At 37.2% G+C, this 16,238-nt stretch overlaps 1 protein-coding gene across 2 annotated transcripts in view; it reads right to left on the reverse strand.

The window, feature by feature from the left end:
* Positions 1–753: 753 nt before the first annotated feature.
* Positions 754–16,238, reverse strand: part of CAST (calpastatin) — a 62,272-nt gene continuing 46,787 nt past the window's right edge. Inside the window, exons 19-30 of one of the 2 annotated variants that reach the window (XM_035309302.1) lie at positions 14,633–14,734; positions 13,555–13,638; positions 12,878–12,925; positions 12,665–12,760; positions 11,992–12,090; positions 10,719–10,820; positions 8,678–8,770; positions 7,744–7,797; positions 7,195–7,284; positions 4,370–4,444; positions 3,104–3,170; positions 754–2,025 (exon numbers count right to left, since the gene is read on the reverse strand). In XM_035309302.1, coding sequence (XP_035165193.1) covers positions 3,120–3,170; positions 4,370–4,444; positions 7,195–7,284; positions 7,744–7,797; positions 8,678–8,770; positions 10,719–10,820; positions 11,992–12,090; positions 12,665–12,760; positions 12,878–12,925; positions 13,555–13,638; positions 14,633–14,734 — 894 coding nt within the window. In that variant the 3' untranslated portion in view covers positions 754–2,025; positions 3,104–3,119. Of the gene's footprint in view, positions 2,026–3,103; positions 3,171–4,369; positions 4,450–7,194; positions 7,285–7,743; positions 7,798–8,677; positions 8,771–10,718; positions 10,821–11,991; positions 12,091–12,664; positions 12,761–12,877; positions 12,926–13,554; positions 13,639–14,632; positions 14,735–16,238 lie in introns of both variants that reach the window. The other variant, XM_035309303.1, reaches the window with a different exon arrangement.

Below are 16,238 nucleotides of genomic sequence, written 5' to 3' on the forward strand. Positions count from 1 at the left end.
CACAACCCTCTTTTTTCTTTTTATTTGTATTTTTTGAATCAATTAATCAATCTGGAGTTTGATCAATCCAGATACACTGCACTCCTCTCTGTGGGACTGAGACAGTTACTCACAGACAGGTGTGGTGATAGGGTATTTATCCCACAGTAGATTTCATTGTGTCACTCCACACAGATCAGTCATTAACAAACATCTGAGACATGTAGATGTTTGCATCAAGAGTAAAGCTTGCAAACACAGCTAGAGTCATGTAAGACTGAAATTATTATGTACATAGACAAGAGAATCTTAACACTTACTGAGAGGCTTGCGGAGCTCAAAAACTTCATTAAAACAAAATATTTCTTCTGTCGCTTGAGAATGACTGTTAATCACTTGTATGTATTACGTCTCAAATTTTACCTGGATTTTTTTCAGCAAAATAGTCACTTCATCTTGTTTCTTAAAATACTTGCGCATACCCATTTAGCTCTTCCATGCCTGAGGCCCCATTTGGCCCTATTTAGCTTCTAAATAGCATTAGAAATCAAAGGGAAGGGAGGGGGGGAACTGCAGCTGGATGCTGATCAGATTGTTGGGGGCTTCATAAAGCACCTCTGGTAAGTATTTTATCGATGCTTTTTAAACACATTAGATTCAGTTTTAACAGGCCGATGTATATATATATTTACATCATTTCTGAGCTTTCTATTGCCTTCCTGTATCTGTCCACATTAACAGTTGTAGTAAATAAAGAAGTTACAAACATCACAGTGCATTCTTAAAAACTTTATTAGTGTGACACAGGTTCTCAGTACAGATGGTTAAGTACAGTCAACATTCTGTTTATCCTCCAACATCAATCTCAAGGCCAGCTGTCTGCCACACTACATTCTAGAATCAGCTGTTGGAATCATTGCAAATATTGGCCCTAGTATGATCTTCCTCTGTGAAGTAATGGTGGAGCAGTGTGTCGGTAAGATGTGCAAAAAGATGTTCTAAGAATTATGCAGACAGAGGAGAACAAATGGAAGAACTTGGCACACCTAGGTCCCAAAAGCTCTACCTGTAACAGACATACTAGAGGCCCGCTCTTGCCTGTTATCCTGAAGACCAGGTGAATACAACGTTCCTTGCTGCATTAATTTCTGTTCTATTTCTGCATTCCCTTGAGTATGAGGAACAGAAGTAAGGACTAGAAACAGTGAAAACAAGCAAACACAAAGATGTCCATCTTTCAGCCTGAATTTCTCTTAATATCTGCTAAGGCGTATGTACTTTATTTTTCTGTTCTGTGATGATAATTGTGTCAGTGGTACACAGCAAAGTTTTATCTTTTCAGTCCAGGAGACTCCTGAAATTATACAAGAGCAGTACAGATGCAGTTGGAAATAAAAATAATAAAAGAAAAACCTTATCGGTGTTGTTTTGCAGTTGTTTTAACAGCAGCAAAGGCATCATCAAAACTACCTGCTTTATTAATTAGAATGTGCTTGGTGAAGCAGTTAATCCCCAGGTTTTCATTCTTTGGATAAACACAGCTTACCTCTGGTTTCTTACCAAGAACTTAGGACAGGCTGTATACAGCCACGCTGAGGTGGGCTGATGATAACTAAAGCTCATTATATTCCAGAATGCTTAATATACTCATTGCAATGCTAAAAATGCTAGCACATATGACTTCTTGGGAGATTTAGAGGCACTATGTGGAGATTATGTGCAAAAGTCTGCATTTTTTTTTTTTTTGGCTTTGCTATTAGTTTCTGAAATATATTTCTTACAAATATAAAGCATCCTTTCCCTCTGAGATCTGAAGAAAATTACCAAAAAAAAAAAAAAAAAGTTTATCAGTACAGTAAAGTGAAAGGCTAGGAAAAAAAATCTTAATCTACTACTTGGAAAAAAAGAAAATATGAAAAAAGTCCAGAGAATACCACTTTACAAAAAAACATCTAGAATAGCTACATGCTTTTTGCATCAGCTTTTGTTCTTCAGCAATAATTATCCCCAATAAAAAGAAGTCTTTTCACATCAAGTGCCAAGAACCTGAGAGGGAGGAAAAAAAAGAAATTAAGGAGTTAAGAATAATAACTTGGGAAAAAAATGCAAAATAAATTTGTGAAGGATAATGAGAAACAAATATCTAGTGACGGAAAGAAATCCAGGAAGAAGAAATATCAAGAGAGGAGGTATTTTTTCAAAAGTGATACTGCAGTAAGATTGGCACTTCACTGCTGATACGGAGCAATGATGCATCTTGGTCTTCCCTAAATCTTCCCACAGGGTTCAGCTCCATCTAAGTACCGATGTTCTCTTACAAATCAAATCTGCCTCTCATGTGAGATGGCAACAGCTCCTCCACATGTGACTCAGAAGGCTGGAATTAGAGCCCTCCTGGCTAGTACGCAGATGGATGGAGACATACTCTGGGTGTGCCTTTAGCTTTCCCCTGCACACCCCTTTTAAACTCTCTTGCCTAAAGGACTTGTATCAGGCATCACAGTGAGGTTACGATACTTTCATGAACTAAAGATGATGAGGAAAGACTAATTACTTGCATTACAGGTGTGATCAAGCTGAACAGAAAGGAGTACACAGAGGCAGTGGAACATGTACACTGAACTGTATTTGTGCCAGGAAAACCAAGAACAGAACACTGAAACCTGCTATACCTGTCAGCACAGCTGTGAGCTTTTTTTTTTTTTTTTTAATTGTGTTCTGGATACTGTTCCAAATTTAGCCTGGTGGAGACATAATCTCACTGTCCTAAAGACAAAAACAACTGGTTGAAATGATCTTGGTCTATATGAATTCTCTGTAAAAGGTCTTACTAGGGAAGCAGTACACAATGCTTTGTAATTCCTAAAATTACTTCTATTTAAATAAATTTAGCTACAGAAGGTAATTTTGTACAAACTGTAGGCACAAAGGATGAAAAAAAATAGTAAGACCTTTTGTGCATAGGATTATGTATGGAAGTTCCAAGCCTTTCCAAGTGTTTTTTGTAAGAGTTTCTCCACGCACATCTTGGTTTTAGGTAAGACTGTTACAAAATGTAGCTTTAGTAACACTAGCGAGAGTTATCTTTATGGTAGCGCAGAGAACAGACAAGAAGAAATCTCACCCAGTAACGTTAACGTTTAGCTTGTTTTCTGCTTCTCAGATTTGCTGCTGGAGGACCGTCCCTTTGCCTACAGAAGAGCAAGAGAAGTAAGAGATAGTAAGAAACTAAACCGAGCTAAAATCTGAAATAAAACCATGACAGGTGTCATCAGAAATTATAGTTCGGATGTAAATACGATCTGCATTTGAATACAGATGGTTCAAAAGGAGCATTTGTAACTTCTATGGTATATATTCGTTTTTCCTCTGTCACTTTATTTCAAGTAACAAGATCCATGGCTGACCTCTTCATTCCCTATTTCTCAACTTCTTTTTATGCATTCAAGTAATCTAGTCACCACGAAGAACCTTAAAAGAACAACACATCCTTCTGAAGAGGAGTTAAAGACCCTCCAATTTTAAACTGAAAACTTTAAGACACTTCTGTTACTACACAAAAGCCATTCCCACAGTAAGCAAAGATCCCTTCACTTAAAGTTTACAAAACAAAATTTCCAGGATAGATGCTACCATCTGATTCAGACATCTATGTGCACAGCTTCTATGAAAGAACGACTAGATGTAAAAAGTTTCATCCTTACCTAAATCCCCCCTCTTTTTTTTTAAATACAGAAACAACTTCTTTCCTTTTCCCATAGATTCATTACAAATATATGTCAGCTTTAATTTCATTCATTTTTTAAAAATAAATTATAAGAACTTGAGTAAAGGACACGTAGTTGAAAGAACACATTCTAATAACTTCCAGAATTCTGTTATGTGAAATTGACGAGAGACTCCAGTATTAGCATTTTATGTTCATGCTTATTATATACACAGGGAGCACCTCATGTGCTGAGTGCAGAACATTGGGTTTTAGAAGTGAAAAGAAAAAAAAAAGAAATGGAAAGAAGTGAGAAACCACTGCAGAATAAAGAGAAAAATGAGAGAAGTGATAGGGATCCAGAGGCAGTTACAGTGAAGTCTGAGTTTTAGATAGCAAATAGAGGAATAAGCATTCTGTGGATCATACACTGACCCCACTGTACAAGAAAGTATTCAGTGCAAAATAATGATGGTTTTAGTCCCCATTTATCCAAGATCTCCCTTAAAATAGACAGGTGCTTCTCTCTTACATACACGTTTACACAAATGTCTCAAACTGGACATAGTGCTCATAATTCTCCCCAGAGTTCTATTATGCCATAGAATCTAAATTTCATCTGTTTGTCTTTCACAATTTTAGTGTACGTTAACACAGACTGCCCATATTTTAATATATTTGTACCTTTTTAGGATCCTTGGGTTTTCTTTCATCCTTAGGTGCTGGTTTAGTGGTGATGGTTTCCTTTCCACTTTTGTCCTACACTCCAAAGAAAAAAATAATTACAATTACAAACAGATCAGACAACGGATGACTCCAACCTGGACATTTGCCATAACACATTATTTTTACTGTGTGGATACAAGGTGCGTACACACAGCTGCTGTCCTAATCCACAAACAGCTGGAATTTGGATCCTCGTTGAATACTGTCCCGCACATGCCGTGTGACAGCACTCAGGATCACCTGCTCCGTAACCTGCCCTGAAACTGAGGTCAGGCCTGTAATTCCCTGGAAGTCCTTCCAGCCCTTCCTGTCACCTGGAGGCACATCTGCCAGCCTCCAGTCAACTAGGGCCTCCCTCGCTAGCCAGAGCTGCTGGTAAATTATTGAAAGTGACTGAAAAGTTGAAAGTGTGCACTTCTGCCACCTCCTGCATTCTTGGGTGAATCCCATCCAGCCCCATGTACTTAGGATTGTTCAGAAAAGGCATTAATTATCTGAGCCTTTTCTTCATCTTTCATCACTGTGTTTCCCCTCACATCCAACAAAGGATGGAGATTCTACTTAGTCTTCCTTTTGCTGGTAATGTATCTACAAAAGCATTTTGGCTGTCTTTTACAGCACTAGCCAACCTGATTTCTAGGTGAGCTTTAGCTCTTCTGTTTGTCTCCCTGCACAACTCAGCAACAGCTCTACATCTCTCTTAAGTTGCCTGCCTCTTCTTTCAGAGTCCACTAACTCCTTTTTCTTCCTGAGTTCATTAAGAAGCTCTGTTCAGCCAGGCTGGTCTCCTCCCCTGCTGGCTCAGCCGTAGGCACACTGGGATGGCCAGTTCCCGTGTATTTGACTTTGTTCTCGAGAAAGGTCCGTCCTTCGTGGACTCCATTGCCTTTCAGAACCTCCTTCCCATGGGGGATCTGGGAGTTAGTCCTCAAAAAGCTGCCTCAGGATTCAGTGTCAAGGTAAACTGGGAATTCCTCCCCCTCTCGAGAAGGTTAACAGAACACATGGCGGGAGAGCCGATACGAACAAACCAATTTCTTCTACAGCCCTCAAATACTCCTAGGCAGCAACACTTCAACACTTGTAGTAAGCCCTTTAGTTACGTTCTTTGTAATATGTGGGCACCCTGGGAAAGGCTGGAATCCCTGCCAACCAGAAGATAAAAGATGTACATTCTTCTGCGGGGACTGGATGACTATGCAAACTTCTGCCACTCTGCAGTGATCAGGAGAGATATTTAGAAACAGCCACTTTCTCCCATGAGTTAAATCTGATTTGAACTTTCCATTTGAAGGCTTCTTCCTCCCCTTAATCCCACCCTGGGGAAACAAACTCAAGCACAGAGGCACAGGTGATTATAAGCAACATTTTAAGTATGAACAAACTTACAACACACTCTTAGTAAGCAGGTACACTAGTAACTAGTGTCAGCTTAGGATGCTAATGCAGAATTTCACCTGGGAACTGGTTATGCTTCCATGGCTCTGTCTGTCCAAGAGATTTAGTTTTTCACTACTAAAAGACTGGCTTGCTCAACGACACATTAAATTCAAGCTTTATTTGTCTTGTGATTTTTTTTTTTTTCTTTTTTCCTTGCAAGAAGCAGGCAAGTCCCTACTGCAGGAAAATGGCAGGGACAGACAGGCAGAGGTTAGCAGCAGATTAGAGACAACTGCAGCTGGGTTAACCATCTGGGTACAAAATATCACCATGCAAAACATTGTTCACCATTCCCTCTGCTGGGAGGTGAGGGACCAGTGCCTAGGATACAACATGTCACATACAATGTAAGAGAACAAGTGGCTAAAAAGAGGTGGTTACTGGTTCTTAACTACAGTTTGAGCACTTGTGGAAAACAAGGAGTCCAAGACTACATCCCACCAATTGCCCCAGCAGACACCCCTACCAAGGGGTCTTCTAAGATAACTGTAGATTCCTCCCCTGTGACGACAGGCACAGTGGATGATGTCTCACAGCCATTCAGGTCACCTCCATCTTTCCAAGCTCAAGGTAGCAAATGCCAGGTTAAGGATGACGGAGAGCAAGCAGAAAATAAGCCTCACAGTCTTGCTTCTTATCGAACAAATCTCAGTCTCCTTCATACGCTTTTCCAGCACAACCATCCTTTCTCACTCATGTCTATCAACCATAGCACCATCCTCATGTTGGCGGACCTCCAAATTCATGCAGCTACCACTGCTACCTCACTTCATATAGGCTCACATTTGCAGCACTTCTCTGGGAAAAGTCTGACAGGCATTTAAGATGATTCTATGACAAATACTACATTTCTCACTACAAAACCTCTTCAGTCCATTCCTTCATCTTTCTTGTTGGTGCTACAATTTTCCCTAACATACCTAAAACTCTTTTCTAATCCTAGCATTTCTCTGAAAACCATCTTGAACTGTTTCTCATTTCCAGCCTACAGCCATTGCTAGAGAGTGCATGCCTTATTGAGCACAGATTTCTCTACATTTTTTTTCTGACCCTTGAATCTATATCAAACATGTTAATCAGAATTCTCTGCTTAAATCACTTCTCCAAGCTTGTTTTACTTCTCTAAAGACACCAAATACCACAAGCCTGCCTTCTTCCTTTAGTACTCGGGAAGACACATCAAACCTCCTTTATAATAGGAAGACGATCATTAAATTTTGACAGCACAATCCAAAGAGGAATTTGGAGGAATTCTAAAGCTAAACCGAGCTATAGCAAATTAAACTTTTACTAAGTAGTGGAAAACTATTTATTTTGCAGGTTATTAGCAGAAAATGTCCTACCTTTGAGTGCTGTGGTGTGGCAGGAGCATTTGCACAAGTATCAAAGTCACCTGATAGAGCATCGATAGCCGCAGACTCATCTGTAGGCTTCTGCAATAATGGTAATTCTAAAGTCATACAATATGCACTACTTTCTGACAGACGAATTAATGTTTCATGCATTTAAGACTGGGTTAATTATCCTTTTATTTAAATATCTATATATCTTAGCTCTACACATATGTCAGAACAAAGACATCTATATTTGAGGTTTCCAAGCTACACAATTTATTTGAATATTGGACAATAGCATTAATAGCATAGTTGCCTATTTATTACGAATAGTTATTTTTAAGAAAAGTTTTACTCTGTACGCCTATTTTTAGTGGGTAAAAAAAAATTACTATTACCTATTTGACTAGGGTAAAAAGATTTACTATTACATACTGCATTCAATAGCAGTTATGGCAGTTTGCAATAATGCAAACTTTAAGCTTCCAACTGACTGCTAAAAAAAAAAAGGTCAGAGCACACAACAAACTAACAGAACAAAAAGAGAACAAATTTTACCTTCTGTTCTTTGTGTTTCAAAGCATCCTTTGGAGTTGGCTTTACAGGTTTACCCTTGGAAATAATAAAGATTTTATTCTCATTTTGATCTGGTCAGATTGGTTTTATGATAATATCATGTGCTTTTGCACATATTACATAGGGAGTTTTCAGATCACCATGACAGTTGAACCATTCCGTACTGATTTCTTTATTACTTAAGCTGTGTGTTCAAGCCAGTTCACAACGTATTTTCATGCTGTTACTTGACTATGTCTGCAATTTTGTCTGACTTTGTAGTCTACTGAAAAAATAGTTTATTGATCTAGAAATGACCGAATCACTGTCAGAGCAGTCACTCATTAGTGAATGTCAGTTCCACAGGGCTTCAGGTATATACCATGAAGGTTTTACTAGTATATATTCTTTGTCCTTAAACAGGAAGCTGCTTGGAAGGAAAAGGCATTTTTACCTATGGTTTGCAAGTAGCTCCTGTTTGTGGGACACTACAAACCAAGCTTCTTAAAGGGTGACACCCTTTTTTTTTTGTTTACCTAGTTTTCTGGAACATCTAAGAAAACGAGACAGTATAACTGAAACCTGTACTGCCATATCTCCATGATGTTGACTGCTATTAGGTGGTTAAAATGACTTATTTGTTCAGTGTCCTGTTCTAAAAAGTTAAAAAAACAACACATACACACCTTAGGTTGTTTTTGTTTCCTTGTTTTTTGTTTGTTTGTTTGTTTTTAAATCAAATGCATGCATGGATATACACAGCTTCTCTAAGAACAGCATATTTGTGTGTTGAACCTTAATAAATACAGCACACACTTACTCCCTTACCCAGTTTCACTGTTCTCCCTGTAATTCCACAGAAAGACTGGCACGTATGCACAAATTTCTACTGTTGCAGTGAGGTAATTAAATAAAAATTAATAGAGTTTTTCCTTACCTGGTCACCTGACTCCAGAAGTTCTCGGTAGTCAGGTGGGATGGTATCATCTCTTTCTCCAAGTTTGTCTCTGTGTTCAGATTTAGACTTTTCCTGAAAGCATGTAATATTAAACAACTTTAATACTTAGCTCTTTTGTCACTACTTTGAGGTTTTAATATGCAACTGCATACTTGATGCATAGGTAGTTCTATATTGTGCATCCTTTATCAGTTTGACAAATATGGTATTTGCCCAATTAGTTCGATAAATGTTAGAAACATTAAAAAAAAAGTAAGGTGGAGTGTTCATTATAAAATTTTATGAGGACGGCTGCCTTTTTTTGAATTTAAAATTTCAGAACTACTGGAACAAAGACCCATATGTTCATTTCACCATGAAGTGTGTTTCATGCCTGAAAGATTTAAGATTACTAGCTCTCAACAGGTGCAGACATTTAGCAAGTTAAACATGTATATATGCAGCAGCATCCCAACATAAAGAAAACAGTTTTGTCAAATTTCAGAATTTTACCAGCTTTGCTGCCCTCCACAGGATGTTTTCCAGTACCTTAACATCCTTTTCATACTGTGGAGCCCTGAGCTGCACACAAGAGTCAAGGTGAGGCAGTACCAACACTAAACATAGTGGGACAATAACCAATTCTGACTGGATGGATACACTGCGCATTGTCCATTTCAGGTTCTGCTCTTCAAGAACGTGACTAAAACGAGTCAATCTGCACTACTGCACAGAATCTCAGCAGTGCATTGAGGTTTTACAACAAAGCTTATATTCTTGTAACACCTGAGCCATGCATCTGTGTACCTTTATAGCATAACCCAGAGCAATTGCCCACACAGCATTTGGCCTATGCTTCTTATCAGGCTTAGGAGCCAGAGTCATTTTCAGATACAACATAGTTACAAGACACGGCACCACAAGCTCCAAAAAAACACATCAACATTGGAAGCGGTTCCACTAAGCTTATTATTCCATCTATAATTCTTTGAGCTCTGTCAAGTATACCATGCTGAACACAACAGCTGGCTTAGATGCAAATAGGTTTTTAAGCATAGGGTTGAAGAATATTTTTTGTATTTGTAAACGCAGACATGTTAAAGAACTCTTCTTTCTTGTTGAAAAAAAATGCAGTATGGTATGAACATTTTGTATGCCTTAAAAAAAAAATACAACACATGAAAGCTGAGCTTTTACATCTCCGTTACCACTGAAGCACAGGAGTCGCAGATGTCTCAAATATCAAGCACTCACCACCTTCCTATGGCAAGGGACAACACTAACCAAACTGTAACCTTCACTAGGCAGCCAACCATCACCACAGTGGGGCCTCATCTTAGATTAGAAACCTCCTAATTTCCATCCTAAATTTATTCATGGGCAGCACATGGTGATTTTACCCCAGTAACAACCCTTTAAGTATTTCAGTTTACAGTTTACTGTGCCTATCATTGTTACGCAGAGATGCATGTGATTTCCTTATTAGCAGAAAGGCTTTTACGCAATTACATGAAAAAAGACAGAATGGAGACCAAATGAACTCAAATCAATCAGAAACAAGCAAGCAGAAAACCAAAACTGATTAAACGAACATGTCCATTGATGAACTTGATGCCTGTTGGGTTATAAAAGTCTATCAAGTTTGACAAAAAGAGAGCTACAGAATTCATTTTAGAAACAAATGTCAGAAAAGAAACTTGAAAAATAAATAATGACAGCACTGAAGTCAAATTACTGCAAATTTCCTGTAACATTTCAGCAATTACCTCCAAATGTCTGAAGTGTACAATTCAACATTTTTCACAAAAATCACAAAAAGAAAACCACAAAAAAATGGTTAATTTGCCTACATGACAATATCAGTGTGGTTTTTTTCCTAGTAACCTCCCTCCTGCATCTGAAAATCACAAGCCATGTGATTTTACAGCTATGAGTATATAAGAAGTATTTCAATATTCTATATTCTTAAAAAATCTTTCACAAATAAGGTTAATATCTCAACTGTTTTCAGCCAGCAAAATTTCAGAATGTTTTTTGTTACCTTTACTTTATCCACAACTGGTTTGTTCTCATCAGGGTCGGGTTCTCTCTGTCCCAAGGAATCAGACAGGAGATCCAAGGCTTCATCCATCTCTTTTCCTCCCTAATAAAGTATAAATATGTTTGTAAAAGCAAATCTGCTGTAAAAAATATTTTTTCAAACTAATATAAATACCAACTAATGAACCAACAACTTCAGTGAACAATGGTCAGCTCTTCCTTTCTAATTGCAATGTGGTAATAACAAAAGATATCTGAATATTTAGACCTACAGAGAACATAATTTGAAGTAGGGGTTACAGAATTGATTTGAATTGCTTTGTTTTGTTACAAAACTGAACTAATGAGAACGGTTAAAATACTGTTTTTTTGTTTTTTTGGTTAAAATACTGTTGGTTTTTTTTTGCAGATGTTATTCATTTTGCAAACATGGTTATCACTGCAGATTAGTTGCTAAGCAAGTGTAAACCTGAATTAAAACTTCTTAACATTTTATCTTCACAATATATATGGTCTTTTGATAATTCACAGCACTTTTGTTCAAACACTGCCAAGAAAAAAAATCTTTAATGTTGCAGGTGGGAGGAGCTTTAAATTTCCTTTTCAAAACACGAGAGGGAGCTCTCATTGCACAAATCAAGATGGAAAAAGGTACAGACATGCAACATTACTGCTCAATGGAACTAAATAAAAATGGTATTAAGAGGAGGCCATAGAACTGCTTGTGCCTTCATTGACCTTGAATTCCTTTATTTTCAGGCTTAAAAGATGACTTTGCCACTATGGTGATGACTACACTATTATCATTTGCAATGTTGTTATTATCTAACTAGAAAAAGAACGATGTGACTCATTTAAAAGCCCAAGCCTAAAAATGAAACCACTTGCACATAGCTAACTATCTGCATCTACCCATAGAAATGAAATGCACAAATCCGCTAATGCCCTCTGTAAATCTGGAGGAATCAGCACGGGGTTGGGCACCTCCTTTTCCAAGTGCAAGCAAGGAGTTTTCAAAAGCAGCCTGAAATACAACATTAAGTGATATTAAGATGAAATGGACAGAGCAGTCTTCACATTCTCTTGAAGATGAAGAATCAATAAAACCTCAAACTTTTTTACTCCAGAGGAAACATCTTCTTTCCCCTCAATAACCAGTATTTACAATGAATCATTTAACTTTACAGCAGTCTATATTTGCGCAACTGTCCTAATCACACTCTCTTCAATCCTTCTTTTCTTTGAAATAAGTATCTAGAGAAAATGCTGCTTACTGATGTGGAAGGTAGAGGGGCTGCTGAGTGCACTGAGGAAACCGTAGCAGCAGAGATAACATCTGAGGAACCGCCAGGCTTTTTACCCTCCTTGGTTTTCTGAAACAAGACACAGCATTGTTACTAATAGAGAGGACTAAGAGAAAAATATTTATCAAATTCCATGCATTTGAAATGCAATGCCTGCACAGTTTATTTCAAGGACTTCATTTCACTCTGAAGCTCAACTTATTTCAGATTGAAACCCCTTCCTGAGAAGCACAGTGCACGTGTTCTGCATCTCAGTTTGTTCATGTTCAGTCTTGCATCTCACCGGAGTCAAACTCTGACAAAGCTAAGTCAAAGGCAAGTTTTGTAGAACTTCAGAGGAACTGATTCCACCAAGACCATCTACATCTCTAAGTAACATTTTTTAAAGTTCAAGCACTACATAGGCAAGTAACCGGTAAAAAGATATGACAGCTAATTTATCTAGGTGTGGGTTTTTTTTGCCCCCTTTTTTTTAACTATTATTTTTACAATCTTGCTCTCTGTCCTATTATTTTATTGCAACAAAATTTAAAAAAATATTTATTCAAGAATGTTTATGTAAAATTTAAGGGAAACTCAAAAAACCTCAGGGTTACTGAAGTTACATGAAAATAGAACATTTTCGGAAAACAAATATACTCACCTTTTTTACACTTTGTGTAGGTAGTGGTGCAGATTGTGCTGGAGAACAGGAAAAACCTTCCGTCAAACCCTCTAACAAATCATTTTCACTCATCGGCTATCATTGAAAAGAGAAGAAAAAAATGTCATCAGGTAACAACAGTATATCCCCATTTTAAAACTATGTAATTAACGAATGAAGCATTCCAAATACGTATACATTCACTTTTTTTACCTGGAACTCTTTTTCAGGTTTTACTGGCAGTGGTTTTCCATCTTTATCCTACAAAAGAAAAATCCTCTTGCATTAATCCAAGTAGTCCTTAAATGACCATGCAATACAAGAGCTCTGAGAGAACTGACTTAATGACAGATAACACTATATACAAGGAATAAGAAATGATCTAACCAGTAACCTCTGGCATTTTCTATGGTTATCCAAAGTGTCATTTAAGGAAAAAAAAAAAAAAAAAAAAAAGCTCCTGTAACTTAAAAACTTAATGGTGAAAACATAAAGGTGTTGCAGTGTTGCATTCTGAGCTTCCCTATTTTGTGTTTCAATTGCCACAGAAGTAGCAGAATTAAGTAAAACCCCCACCTTCCAGGTTTATAGCAATATTGCTGGACACAGCATCCAGGAAGGCCATGTCTTTTCACACTGGCACCTGTGGCAGGTGTGGTGCAAGTCCTGGCTATAACTAAGCAATCCATTTATGTCAAGAGAGTCATATGGTGATGTTAAATGGTGAAATGGTAAATATGGAGAGTTAAATGGTGAAAACACCATTTTTATATACTATAAAAATGCCTGAAGTATACAAACATTTCAAAATGAAAGAGTTCCAGTTTAAACTATGTACACTGAAGAATGAAAGGTGTTTAAAGACTAAAATAGCACAGTAAATGAATTACTTTTGCATCTGTTAATCTGTACTCTGGAGGAATTGTTTCTTCATCTTCCCCCAGTTTTTTGTGTTCTTCCTGCTTGTTTTTCTCCTTTTAAGGCAAAATAAAAATAGTATGAATAAAAGCCAAATAACCACATCTCAACAGAAACGCATAAACAAGCTTTCGTTGTCTTCATTCTACTGATTCCAATTAATCTAATTCAATCCCACTGCCAAATGAAAAAAATGCATGGAAATTCAGAGAGCCTTCTTGAAAAAGGCTTCATTTCTCTTCATGTGTCTTCCTGCATTTGGTGGGACTAGCTCCACCTATTACAATGAAGACCAACAGAGTTAAGACAAGCACAGGGCAATGGCAAAATAGCAGTGTACCTCTGAGCCATAATTCTTGATTTTATTTCAAATGCATTCAACAGCTTCAAAGGAAGCCTAAGCAAAGAATGCAGTAGCCAGATCCATAAAGGACTCCTGTTACACTGGGAGATGATCAGTAAAAAAAAAGGTAGTGAAGCTAGCTTTGAGAACTTCTTACTGACACAGTTCCAGCATACTATAAAGTCCTTTCTTTGTGGCTACACTCAATAACTTGAGTAAAAAAAAAATATATATATAGATTGTGGCTACAAACAGCATATTCCAGTGATGTAATTTTGGCTCCCTGTTAAAATAACAAGACCAGTGGGAAAAAAAAAAAAAAGCCTTATATGCTATTCTTAATTTAAATAACATATCATAAACATGTTTCCTGTTGAAAATGTTGAAAATGGACTAAATTACACACTACCTCTGATGTGTGTGTTATTTCTGTATTGTTTCACCAGTAGGTTGGATGCTAAGCAAATTTGGTTTCCAGAAGCTGAGGGAAGATAATGTAGTAGAATTATGGGCACAAAGATTAAGAAAATGTACTCACTATTCAAATCCCACTAGTGTTTCCTAAATAGAATACAACTGGTTTCACAAGTAAATTTTGTTTTTAAAAAGTGACAATGTTATCTCCAACTTCTTTAGCCTGTGGAAATACAGTAATGCTGAAGCTAAGTACATCAACAGGGTATTTTTGAGATCTGATTTTTTTCTACCTTAACTTTGTCCACCGCAGGTTTCTTTTCTTCTGGATCAGGCTTCTTCTTTGCTAGGCTACTGGACAAGGCTTCCAGTGCTTCATCTGACACATGACCAACCTACAAGAGTATTGAAATAGTAAAATATAATTCTTAGCCTGGAATTCAGCTGTAGGTGAAGAAACTTGTTTATACATTACAACTGACAGCCACGCATTACTAGAGATGAAATCTGATAAGCAAGCTAAAAATCTATAATGCTTCCCTTCCCAGCTGTGTCCACATACATGGGACCTGCTGAGTTCAAGGTGTTTATAACTCAGTCACTGGATTTAGTACAAGAGCATTAATTTAGTCTTTGAACTATTGGATTTTTATGCCTTTATTCAATTTATTGTGTTAGAGATTGTATTAGATCATTTTATTTGGACACATGATTAACTTTATTAAAATGAAGACTAATGCCAGTGTTCTGGGTTTTAAGATGTGCTTTGTTAATCGGCTTCTCCAAACATCCCTGTTGATAAATATAAATCCTGATCTTTTAATATCATCATTATTTTTTCAGGGTTTTCAGACTCTATGACAAGTCGTTGAAACATACTAATACCATTAAACAAGGAATTAAGAGTTTCTCTGATTCCCATGCCTACTTTGCAGTCCAACTCTATGAAGAAATTCTTCCGTCTCCTGGCTTTGAAACTCCAAGAAAATTCTTAATTTCCATCCTGCTTTACTGGTCTGTAAGTCCTCTGGCTAGCTTCCACACTTGCCTGCCCTCAGAAATGCTGAACTATATTCAAGTCATCACATTTTCCCATATTCTTCTGAGAGCTAAAACTTGGCTACCATACCATCAGTGACCAAATCAGCTAGAAGAGATAAGGATGCAGATTCTGAAGAAGTTGGCAGAGGACAGACAAAAAAATAAAAAATAAATTAGTTTAGAAAAGTTATTCTGATGTCAGTTTTCTGTTTTCTAATGGCAAGTTTGGGATAACAAAAAATAAGAATTATTATCAGGGCTTTGACTTGATATGTAAAGCTTTGAAGGACAGAATGCTGGTAGGCTTGTTAAATTGTGCTTAATGCCCAGCTTTCTCAGTATTGGCTTTGTCTGCATTTGTCTTAAACATGCTTTAAGCAGTTTTTCTGGCTTTCCTTTTAATAAATAAAAATTGCATGTTTTAGGTTAGAATTGTATTCTGTTAATGTCTGGCAGAGAAGTCCTGTAATTCATAAATATCACATAATTTTTTCCCTGAGGAAGAACATCAAAAACAGCTCCATTAAGTAGGGAATGTCCTCTGTGATATGTTTCTTGTGTTCTGTTTAATGTTTCCACTTTTTCTACTGTTTTTATATCTCAAATACATGTGTGCTGTATACTTACTGTGTCTTTCGAGACTACTGTGATGTGGCTTGCTAGCTGCTCAGTAGCAGCTAATTCTGGTTTTCATTCCAGATTCAGATTTCAATGAGGTGTCTTAATTTATTCAAGTATTAAAATTTTTGAAACTTACATAAAACGTTACACTATGCATCCGTGTAAAGTAATCACTTCTCAGGAAGAGTCATCAGGCATTGGAACGGGATGGGTTGCCCAGGGAAGCGGCAGAGTCAC

The sequence above is a fragment of the Oxyura jamaicensis genome, chromosome Z, assembly GCF_011077185.1.
Source record: "Oxyura jamaicensis isolate SHBP4307 breed ruddy duck chromosome Z, BPBGC_Ojam_1.0, whole genome shotgun sequence".
NCBI lineage: Eukaryota > Metazoa > Chordata > Aves > Anseriformes > Anatidae > Oxyura > Oxyura jamaicensis.